Raw genomic sequence first — 11,783 nt, forward strand, 5'->3', positions numbered from 1 at the left:
GAAGGGGCGGGGAACGCAGCACCGCTCACCTCATACGGTGAGACAGAGGGAACAAGATGGCTGCCGCACAGGAGGACTGTGGGGTCGGGGCTGACGCGGATCAGGAATTGGAAGAGCTTTTGGAAAGTAGGAACCCGTCATGGAAACACCCGAGGAGGGCGGGTGTAACCCTTTCAAGGCGTTAAGTGAATTTGAGATATTTGGGGCGGAGTGGGGGAGGCTGTCCAAAAATTGGACGGGGCTGAGGGTCAGACTGCGACTTTGAAGAACATCTCACGGTTCCCTTCTCCGTCCTCCAGGTGGGAGCTGGGGAGCTCACCTTGAGCCCATGAGGGCCCAGACTGTTGATATCCCTGCCAGAGAAGAGACAGTAACACGGCGGATGAAAGATCAGCCTCCAAAGCCCCCTTGCTTTAGATTAGTAAATTGTTGAAGTCCAACTTCCTTCCCGCCAGCAGAAGCATTCGGTCCTCTGTTGGCTGTGAAGCGGACACTCACAAATTGCTTATTTAAACTCTTAGCGTACCATTCTGTGCAGTGTCCTATCCTGTTTATCACAGAAGACACGTCTTTCCTCCTCCCAGTCCTTTCACCTTTACCTCACCAGGCTCCTTTCCAGTTCTTCCCTCATGTCAGCTGAAGCCGACGCCCTTTCTACTATTTTGAAAAACTGGGAATGAAAAAGTCTCAGGGAAGACAGTTCACCTTCCTGAACGAGGGTCAATGTTCGTTTTTCCTTAGCCATGTCCTCCATTCCTCTTGGTGTCTTGCCTAGAGTGGGGCCAATGGTCTCCTCTTAGGCCTGGCAAGCAGAATGGTAGTGAGGACAGAGGCTTTTCAGGGCAGAGGTGAATATTTTTTTCTCATGCACAGTCACAGAGACATGGGCAGGTGGAAGGATGAACGGAAACGGTAGAGTGCCAAGTGTGAATTGGTACTCAGTCATCAGCAGAGATAGGGCCAGAGGGACCTCTCGGAGCTTTGGCAAGGGAGAGCTAAATTGAAGAATAAGAAAGTTTAATAGCCTTCCATAGATTGCTGTTCGGTGTCCCTCAGTTTACATCAGTACCAGGACCCCATGGGAAGTTGGGTGGGACACCTTGTGGCTTCTGCTTCCTTGCCAAAAAATTACTCCCTTTAGGGCTCCAGTGTGTGTGGTGATGGGGGGCGGGGTGCGTGAGGATAGTGGGTGTTCTCTGCTCCTGTTGGATATATGTATGGGATTTCTAGCAAATCAGAATGTGACAGGGAAGGCACTGTGTAGATAGGTTTCTCCAAAATTTCTTTTAACTTCCTGTCTCTGAGAGAGATGCCTGTCCCACTTTAAGGTGTTTTCCCCCTTTGACTGCAATAAATTAGGTAATGTGGAGGGAATTGGGAGGTTTACTGAGGAGTGGGCCAGAATAGGGACACTCAAAAAAAAAAAAGGAAAAAAATTGAGGAATGTTGCCATTTTGAAAGATTGTTCTCTCAGTGCTTTGTCCAGAACCCTGCCCCCAGCCTTTCATTCTCATTCATCCCTGACACACATACCATGTATCTTGTCTCTGAAGGTGCTCTTGATGATTTCGATAAGGCCAGACCCTCCCCAGCACCCCCTCCTACCACCACGGCCCCTGATGCTTCAGGGCCCCAGAAGAGATCGCCAGGAGACACTGCCAAAGTATAAATTCCACCTTCTTAAGGGAGGGGGACGGGATGGCATGCACCTCTGAATAGAGGTGGGGGCAGGCCTCTGTGGGCCAGTGGGGAGTGGGAGGAGGGTGCTTTGAGGTCACACTGCTGAGTGCTCTTGTAAGCCTCAGTCCCTGTAAAACGGAGTTGAGGTGGATTGGTCTCAAGGAAGTTCCTTGAGAGAAGAGCAAGTTTAAATGATTGGTTTGGGAATGCCACTCTATACCCTTCCCTCAGAGGCCAGATACTTTTCTTGCTGTCCTCATAAGTGTGGTAGTTAGAATTTTCAGTGGAGGTAGTAGATAAGAGGAAGGCACGGTATTTCCCAGAGCCTGTGACTGTGGCATGTCAGAGGCAAGGTGCAGTGCAGTGCCAAGAGATACATTTTGGCCACTCTTCCCCTGTAGGATGCCCTGTTCGCCTCCCAAGAGAAGTTTTTCCAGGAACTGTTTGATAGTGAGCTGGCTTCCCAAGCCACTGCAGAGTTCGAGAATGCAATGAAGGAGTTGGCTGAGGAAGAGCCCCACCTGGTGGAACAGTTCCAAAAGCTCTCAGAGGCTGCTGGAAGAGTGGGTGAGAGGGGGCCCAGACAACAGGAAATATCTGAACAAATACCTTAAGTCATCGTTGCTTGAGACCACCAAAATTCTTAGTAAAGTTAATAGCAATCATAATACCACTGCCATGGGGGTGAAGGAGGAGATGACAGAGGGATGGGAACCCTGCTGATGAAAGGAATGAGATAGGTGGAATGTAATTGGAAGTATTATTGAAAACTGATCTTTTTAAAGGTTGCAGTGTTATCATGGGTGTCATTGTGGAACACAGACTAACACACAGTCTGTGTAGATTTGTAAAAGTGACTGAAAATAACCGTAGAGCATTAAAAAATTTGAAGTGCTAGTGACTCACTAGTAAATGCTCCATACCCAAGCTGGTAACCGGGTCAGTCTAGGTAAGCAAATAGTTAAAATTACAAATGACTTTGGCTCTTTTGATCTCACCTAGGCTGTGATGCGACTTCCCAACAAGAATTCACTTCTTGCCTAAAGGAGACACTAAGTGGACTAGCCAAAAATGCCACTGACCTGCAGGTGAGGGGGAAGAGGTAGGGAACCACTAGGGGCCCATTCTCAGATACTTCACTAGCAGAGTCTCAAAGACAGGCTCTCTTGGGTATCATTATCCCAAGTCTGTCCCTTCCTTGCTGTTTTGTCACAGGCAAGTTTAAATAGTTTTTTCATACCTCAAAGGGTAGTAAGCATCCCAAGGTGATATACTTGCTTACCTCTCTCCTATCCTTCCTAGAACTCAGGCATGTCAGAAGAGGAGCTGACCAAGGCCATAGAAGGGCTGGGCATGGATGAAGGGGATGGAGAAGGAAACATCCTCCCTATCATGCAGAGTATCATGCAGAACCTACTGTCCAAGGATGTGCTGTACCCATCACTGAAGGAGATCACAGAAAAGGTTTGCAAAGAGCTCCTATTTCTGCTTTTTTTTCCTGCCATTGTATCAATTCATGTTGATACATGAGTTGATACAGGTTGATACATAAGTCATGTGGGCTACTTTGGCTGCTTAGAACCTATAGAGATGGAGATACTCCAGTACATAAGTCCATTTGTTTTTTCTCTCTTATGTTTATTTATGTGGATTGGGGAAAGTTGGAGAGGAGTTGTGTCTCTAAGAGAATAAAGCACTACCGCACTGAGGATAGTTAAGGTAGAAGGGAAAATCCTTCAGCTCTAGTTTGCTGTACGCTAGTTTGATACTCTTTTGTTGTCTGATCAAATCCCTTGCATTTCTGACTTCATTCATTTCTCCAGCAGACTTTCACTGAGGATGTACTGACTTTTTGCTATGAAAAATTTAAGAGTAATTTAAAGCCCTGGCTGGTGTAGCTCAGTGGATTGAGCGCGGGCCTGCAAACCAGAGGATCGCGGTTCGATTCCCAGTCAGGGCACATGCCTGGGTTGCAGGCTGGTTCCCTGCAGGCCAACTCCCAGCAGGGGATGCACAAAAAGGCAACCATACATTGATGTTTCTCTCCCTCTCTCCTTCCCCTCTAAAGATAAATAAATAGATAAATAAAATCTTAAAAAAAAAGTAATTTAAATGATGGTGCCTGCCATGAAAGACCTTATAGTTTTTTTAAATAGATGAAATACAGGAATAGAAGCTTTTCAGTGATACAGGGCAACATGTGATCAAGTGTGAAATGAATAGTATAAACAGGGAGTCAGCAGACGAGGATCTGGGTGGACCAAATCTAATTCTTACATTTTTAAAGGTTGTAAAATCAAAGAAAAAAGGAAGAGAGAAATGTGTGACAGAGACCATATATGGCCCTTAAAGCCTAAAATATTTACTGCCTGGCCTTTCATGGAGGAAGTTTGCCATTGTCTGGTGATCATATATGCCAGGTGGTTGGTTGGAGTCAGTGCTACTTCACATACGGAACTAACTTATATTAGCTTTTCCATCTTTTCTGTTCCCCTCCTATTGGTACTTTATTGTTCTTCATATTTTATTGCCCTTCTTTATCCATTGTTGACTTAATTCTTCTCCACCCATTTTCTCTTTCCTTAGTATCCAGAATGGTTGCAGAGTCACCAGGAATCTTTACCTCCAGAACAGTTTGAAAAATATCAGGAACAACACAGTGTCATGGGCAAGATATGTAAGCAATTTGAGGCAGAGACTCCCACAGATAGTGAGGCCACTCAGAAAGCTCGTTTTGAGGTGGTGCTGGATCTTATGCAGCAGGTAAGGCTTCATTCTACCAACTGCCCACTGTTGGGTGTTTGATGGAGGATGTGTCTGGGAAGGAAGCAACATTGCCAAACCAAGGTGGAAGAGGGAGCACAAGAGAGGCTACATAGCGTGGTCCTCAGGAGAAAGCAGAGAGATCATAGCTCAGATTCTTTTTTTTTTTTAGCTGCTATATTGTCCTTCAGGATTTTCTCTGTCTCATGTTTCTCTTTCCTTATTTTCCAGCTACAAGATTTGGGCCATCCTCCAAAAGAACTGGCTGGGGAGATGGTGAGTATATCTTCTAGATTTTAATATTAGCCTGGGGTTCTAGAGTTCTTTAACCTTTAGAGATTGCACCTCAAGTGATAATTGTGGCTACTGGGAACAGACCTTCAGATGCTCTGACCTGAAATGTGATCAGTTCTCTGAGTCCCTTCATCTCTCTCCAGCCTCCTGGCCTCAACTTTGACCTGGATGCCCTCAATCTGTCAGGCCCACCAGGTGCCAGTGGCGAACAGTGTCTGATCATGTGAAACACAACACGTTTCCTCCCTGATTCCCAGCCATGGGGAATGTCTGGAGTCAGCAGAACCACTCGGAGCTGAGGCAGGAATGTTGCCTGTGGGAGTGGTCTGCCTGCTACCCTCTGTCATCCCATCCAAGATGGTGCCAATGCCAACTGATGTTTTTCCCCCGTCTTTCTAGGAATAAGACTTGTTCTGTGGGGCATTTCTGTGAGCCCATTTGCTTGTGGTTTTTGCTGCTAGCAAAGGCACAGATACCTACCTACCAAGTGAAGGAAGGCTTCCCTTTTAGGAAGCATGCATCTTCTTCCTTCTCCCAAAATAATGTTACATTTGCCCACATTGACATTCACCTTTGTACCCAGGGTCTTCGTGCCTTGTTTCCACTCCCTTCTCTGGGACAGAGTCTTGGGACTCTATTTCTGTAGTCTCTTGGACAGGTCATTTGGAAATGAATGGGGAGTAACCTTGCCTAGGCTGGAGCTATAGGTCTGTCACCATGCCCTCTTGCCTTCAGACAGACCTTTTTGAATTCTCTGAAGAGAAAGGCAGTGGAGGCTTTTGCTTCTAATGACAGTAAGGTTGAAAGACAAGTCCTGGGATTCTCCTCTCCCAAGGTGCTGAGTCCTCAACTCCCTGTTCCAGCCTGAGAATTCAGGTTGCTGCCCTAGTTCTTTCCATAGTGCTATGTGATCTGGATGAACCCAGCGCTTGACCTTCCTTTGCCTCTCTCATCTCCCCTCATTCAAAAATACCCATTTTTGAGTACCCATATTTCAACCTTTCTCCAAGCCCAAACTAACAAAGAAGGGCCCATCCTGTTTACCCTCATCTAGTCCATTTACTGTTTTCACTGGCCCTTTCTCTCCCTGGTAAACACAATATAATAATAATGTCAGATCTAAGAAGTGAGTGACTGTTATTCCCCAGATACATTTGGGCTTATTTGAAACAACTCAACTACTTTGAGTTCTGTCCTTTGATTCAGGGAGGTGGTTTGGGAAAGTGGGGGGTGTGGCCTAGGTCCTTTTTCCAGACTAATAAATATTTTGAGTGAGGCGTGTGGCCTGTTTTTCATCCAGGTCTTTTTCTGATCTTCCTCAACTTCTGTCAGCTGCAGTGTGAATAATTTTAGCAGACTAGTCCTGCATAACATTGCACTGATGGGTTCCACCACCACCCCTCTTCCCCAGCTCAATCTGCAGTTCATTTTGCAAAGCAGACTGATGACCTTACCTCATTTTCTCTGAGTATTTCAATATGGGAAGCCCTTTCATTTGTATTGATTTTAACATTTCACGTTTTTATTAATGTTAAGAATATATTATTAATGTGTTTTCTAAATTATTTTTCTTTGGGCTGACCTTGTCCTTCTCTATGGGATCTAGTGGATTTGTGGGCCTTGATTGCCATATGTTGATGGATACTCAGGTCAGACCAGTTGGCTGTCCTGGTTCAGTATTCAGAAAATAACTACCAAAGCAAATTCACTTTCAGCTCCTGACATGTCACTTTCCCCTGGGGTAAGCCTTTTCAACCCATAAGATCTCACATGTTCTGTGGTATTGGCAAGGAAGGTAATGTTCTTGAGGCCCCAGGCTTTTGGGGATAGTCTAGCTACTGTTCCTTATCAGAGTATGGAAGAGCCCAGGTCTGAATCTGAGACTCCTCCTACTCTGTAAGAGAAGGGGAAAATGTAGACAGACTTGTGATGATAGTCATTGACCTAAATGGCCAGAATACTCCCTTTTCTAGCTCCTGTCAAAAAACTAAATAAGGATGGAGAGGGAGGAGAGAAGACCAAAGGGCCTTGCTCTTTGAACTGTGCGCCTACTGTACTGCCAGTTTTCTTTATAAATTCTCACTTTTTGCTGGATTGGCCAGGGCTTACTCCAGGAATCTAAACAGATGCCCTAGTCCAATGGTCCCCAACCTTTTTGGCACCAGGGACCAATTTTGTGGAAGACTATTTTTCCATGGACCAGGGTCAGGGGGATAGTTTTGAGATGATTCAAGTTTATTACATTCAAGCTCACCTCCTGCTACGCAGCCTGATTCCTACCAGCGTCCATGGCCCAGGGGTTGGGGACCCCTAACCCAGACTACTTTAATTTTAATTTTGATTGAACATGAACAAACTAATTTTATGTTCTAAAAACACTACTTGAATTATTCTAAGACTTGTGGAAAGATAGAGCAGTCTTTTTCACACTGTGGTAAAGGGACCAGGTTTTTTGTTTTATAAATATCCAGTTTTTTTGTACCACCAATATGTATTCCTGTTGCCTGTGACGAGTGTGCAGTTCATGCTGAATGCCCCCCCAATGCAAATTTGACAATAGTCAAACTGATCATGATAAGTCCACTGATCATACTCTTGAATATCACAACAGTGTCAAAATGCTAAAAAGTTTCTGAATACCCCCAATACATGGTAAAATACATAACTCTTCAAACCACCTTTGGGTAGCACTACTATGGGGCCCTCCCCGGGCTCTCAGTAGCTCTACCAGTCAAACTGATACATTTCTATACTTACAGGTATAGAAATGGGTAAGGGTTGCCTCCAGTAAACTTTCTTCAGCAACAATGAGTCACTTTAAGGATATCTGTAGTGTTTTTCTAGGCTGCCTTTTCTGACACTTTAATTATCACGAAGGTTAGGTTTAAGCTATATATGAAGTGTTTGTGCCACTCACAAACTTTAAAAGAGGTGATCCTTTGTTCCAAAGTTCTATATGTTAGAAATTTGGTGGTTTGCTTGGTTTCAGAATTAAGAATCAAATTTATACAGAATTTGTGATCATATGGACACTTTCTTATGACTGTGAATCATCCTGGCAAAGTCCCCGTGAGGTACTTGTAATAGGCTTTTGAGAGCTTGGGGGAAATGATGGCCCATAGTAAATGAAGTTGAGGTGACAGACCATATGAGAAATAATCAAAAGCCTTAGAGGAAGTGGGTATATAGGATTGAACATCTGTTACACTAGAAACCCTACCAGCTGACTTCCTCATGAAGGTCTGGGAAAACAATTTTTTATAAAGGAAAGGCACTAATAAAGGGGTAACCAGCATCTTTGTGAAGTTTAGAAGTGGCTGTCTCTCTGTTGATAGAGGCTGATGGAAGGAAATTGTTGTTTAAGATCTGATTTTCCTCGAAGTAGTGGGGATGACATGACTTTGGCAGGGTGGGTGAATTCTATTTTGGCAGCATGGTTCAATAAATATGGCTAATGGAACTTGGGTGATCCCCAGACCAGAGAGATGGGCAGCTCAGGAAGATATTGATTTATATATAATTTAAATAGAGACCAAGAATAGGTGAATAGGATGCTGAGATCAGTAGCTTCAATGGAAAGTCACAATTCTTTGCGCAGCTTCCAGGCTGCATTTAACAGCATCGATAGATTCTGTGAATTAAATGAAACATATAATGAAACCAGTTTTACCATAGGCTAATTAATACAAACAAGATTAAGTTCCTGCAGCATCTCATCACTATAAGAAAACATTATTCAAGGACCTGCTGTACTCTGGATTCCTTGGTGAGACACAGTCCAGTGGTTGGGAGATAAAACCTGCAAAAGTGCAGGGCCCTGCCACATTAAGTTTTTGAGTTCAGCATTCTGAAACATCCTCTCCAAAGTAAAAGGTAACTTATTGGATCTTGTATCTTTTACCTCCAAGAAAGAAGCACAGTGCCTCGGAAAATTACATGGTACCGGGGGTATCTGTGGAATGAAAATATGCTTTGTGGATTCTCTGGCAAGCCACAGCAGGAGATCCCCAATATAAACTTTTAGGGTTCTGGAGTAAGGTGATGCCATCTCTACTAAAGTTTCACCATTTGAAAAGTATCTTCTGGCATGCTGTTAGTTTCTGGTAGAGACTTGGTGCCTGATCACAAAATATCGAATGACTATGACCAGTTGCCTATAATCAGCTGGTTCTTGTCAGACATGCCAGGCTATAAGATTGGGTGGGTATAATAGCAATCCATCTTACAGTGGGAAGCCCAAGCAAACTTGGTGGGCACAAGTAAGTTAAATTGAACAAGGAGCCCTAGACCTCCATATTACCTGTGTGTGTTGCACTGATACCTTTCTCTTAGTTCATACTTAGGGTAGCGTAAGAATTACTCAACTATTTGACAGAGGAGGAAACACATACAGGTCTGTTTCATAGACGTATGGGCAAGATACTTGAGAGCCACCTGTGGATGACTACTACTCAATAGCCCCATCCAGAGTAATCCTGAAAGACAATGGTGAGGGGAAATTCAATGAGTAGGGCTCTAGACAATGTACCTAATCATCCATATCTGGAGAGAGAAGTGGCCTGAGGCAAGGATATATAGCCCACGGTCAGTGGGCTATTGGTCAGGGACCCAAGTGGAGCAAAATAGGGAAATGGTGGGAAACAAGGTCTGATGTGGAGCATTTGGGATGATCTATGAGAGTGAGACCTGTGAAAGTGTTCACCAGGAAAGTACTAAATAACCAAATGAATGAGATGATTTCAGGACTGCCTTACCTATCCCACTTCTTGCAGTGTCATCACCAAGGCAGAAGTAGAAGGTATTTATTGGCCTTTTAGCATGGACTTCTTTCTCATCTAGCTAGTGCTGTTTCTAAATGTCCAGCCTGTCACCAACAAAGCAATGCTAATCCCCTAGATCATTACCACTGCTTTAAAAGAACAACCAGCCACTTGGTAAGTTGATTATATTGAGCATTTTCCATTCTGAAAAAGGCAACAATTCTTATTAGGACTGATACATATTTTGCTTTGCCTATCCTACCTAAAGTGCCTCAGTCAATATTGCCATCCAAGGACTTAGATATTTGATTTACTGTCATGGGGTTCTATATAATAACACCTTGAAACAAGGGACCTACTTAATGGCAAAACAGGTGCAGCAGTGGGCACATAGCAATGTGATCTGTTCCTACCAAATACTTTCCCATCTAGAAGCTTCTGACCTGGTAGAGTAGTAGAATGGCCTCTTGAAGGTATGTTTGTGACACCAGCAAGAATAGGGTGGTGTCCTTTGCAATACCTATTAACTTACATGACCAAAATAAGGTGCTTTATCCCCCATGGGTGGATATATCATAGGCTCTAGAATCAAGGAGTAAAAATAAGAGGGACCCTATTCAGCATTATTCTCACTCATCCACCAGAGGATTTGTGCTTCCCATCCCTGCAACTTAGTTCTGTGGGTCTAGAGGTTTTGGTTCCCAGAAATGGGAATGCTTCTGTAAGGCACTACATAAGACTCTCAGTAAACTTAAAGATAGGGCTGTCATCTGCTCACTTTGGGCTGCTAATGCCAGCAAACTATCTGGCAAAAAAAGAAGCAACTGTACTTACCATCTGGGATAATTGACTATTATGCAGAGGTAGGACTCCTGCTATGTTACAGATGCAAGAGGAAAGTGTTTGATGCACATGTGATCCCTAGGCTATTTCTTGGTCCTCTGATACTCAGTTTTATGTGAGTAAGTAAACAATTATGGCCTGATGACAGCATGATCTTCAGGGCTCAGAATCTCCTCTTCTAGGTGTCCCCAGAAAATAGTGACCAGAATGCTGGAGAAACTGCCTGGATAGAGTGAACTTAATGTACAAAGCAAATGGATCTGAGCAATGCTAGAGTTTGACTGTAATAGACAATAGACCCTGTCTAGATCCCCTTTACCTGGAAGTATGAAAGTTGGCTGCTAATAGCTCGTAGCCCCTTGAGAACTGCCCTTTGTACCAATAGGGGCCAATTCTGCAAACTTTTGGAAGGTTATACCCTCTCAGGGACAGCACCACAGCCAATGGCATGATGTCAATTTCTGCAAAGAAGTCAGCTGGCATTTTGATAGAAATTATATTATCAACAATACTATGCAATAAGTGTTATTTGCAAATGATACTAAGGTACAAAATTCCTCAAGCTGAGACAAATGTGCCAGAAGTTCTCAGTGGAAGCTAAACTAATCAGTTGAACCCATATTTTTCCCCTGTCTTGTCTTTAGTTTCACTACTAAACATGTAGTGAGAGAAGCAAGTCCCTCAATAACCCACTTGCATAGAATCACTTTTTCAGACTCTACTTCCAGGGAATACAACCTAAGACAGAACAGTGGTGTCAACTAAGACATAAGAATAGGAGCAGTTTGAGTTTGACAGAGGGTAGAACAAAGGTAGTTCAGTTTGGTGATGTTAAAGTGCCATTGGTGGGAACAGGGGGGGACATCGTCAGTTTGATAAAGTGCATAATATAAAAAACCAATGGCTAACATAATTAATAGTGAAAGTCTAGATGCTGAGATGAGCAACAAAAGAATATCAGCTCTTGCTACTTCTAGTCAATGTGCTGGAGGTTCTAGCCTGGCATTAGGCAAGAAAAAGAAATAAAGGCCATTGAACTTGGAGAGGAAGAAATAAAATTATTTATGCAGATGGCATGATCTGGTATGTAGGAAATCCTAAGGAATCCCTTACCAAACTATAACAACCAAATGAGCTCAACAGGGTTTCAGAACATAAGGTCAATATACAAAAATCATTGTATTTCTACACATTTGCAGTGCACAATCCAAAAAATGAAATTAGGAAAGCAGTTCCATTTACAAGAGCATCAAAAAGAATACTTAAGGAAAGAATAGTTAGAAATAAATTTAACAAAACATACAAAAGTATAATGTGAAAACTGCAAAAGTTTATGGAAAGAAGGAAAACCTAAAATGGGAAAACATCTCATGTTCATGAAGCAGACGACTTAACATTGTTAAAATAGCAATGTTCCCTAAAAAAATCTCTAGACTTAATGCA

At 43.3% G+C, this 11,783-nt stretch overlaps 1 protein-coding gene across 2 annotated transcripts; it reads left to right on the plus strand.

Annotated features, from left to right (window-relative positions):
• The first annotated feature begins 18 nt into the window (after nt 1-18).
• PEX19 (peroxisomal biogenesis factor 19) lies at nt 19-6,014 on the plus strand. Of its 2 annotated transcripts, XM_037059793.1 has the most exons (8): nt 19-126; nt 1,554-1,663; nt 2,082-2,247; nt 2,683-2,768; nt 2,983-3,144; nt 4,267-4,443; nt 4,675-4,719; nt 4,881-6,014. In XM_037059793.1, the coding sequence occupies exons 1-8, from the start codon at nt 57-59 to the stop codon at nt 4,962-4,964; spliced, it is 900 nt and encodes a 299-aa protein (XP_036915688.1). In that variant the 5' UTR covers nt 19-56; the 3' UTR covers nt 4,965-6,014. The 2 variants fall into 2 exon arrangements, with proteins under 2 accessions (XP_036915688.1, XP_036915689.1); XM_037059794.1 differs by lacking the exon at nt 2,683-2,768 and having other exon boundaries at nt 2,082-2,243.
• Nucleotides 6,015-11,783: the final 5,769 nt, after the last annotated feature.

Source organism: Sturnira hondurensis, unplaced genomic scaffold, assembly GCF_014824575.4.
Source record: "Sturnira hondurensis isolate 20B ecotype Veracruz unplaced genomic scaffold, ASM1482457v3 Scaffold0011299, whole genome shotgun sequence".
NCBI classification, from domain to species: domain Eukaryota; kingdom Metazoa; phylum Chordata; class Mammalia; order Chiroptera; family Phyllostomidae; genus Sturnira; species Sturnira hondurensis.

Bases quoted from the DNA above. Each gene is read 5' to 3' on its own strand.
- PEX19 (XM_037059793.1), top strand. From the start codon at position 57: ATGGCTGCCGCACAGGAGGACTGTGGGGTCGGGGCTGACGCGGATCAG. The intron at 4,444-4,674 runs GTAAGGCTTCAT...CTTATTTTCCAG, and splicing joins TGCTGGATCTTATGCAGCAG to CTACAAGATTTGGGCCATCC. The intron at 4,720-4,880 runs GTGAGTATATCT...ATCTCTCTCCAG, and splicing joins AAGAACTGGCTGGGGAGATG to CCTCCTGGCCTCAACTTTGA.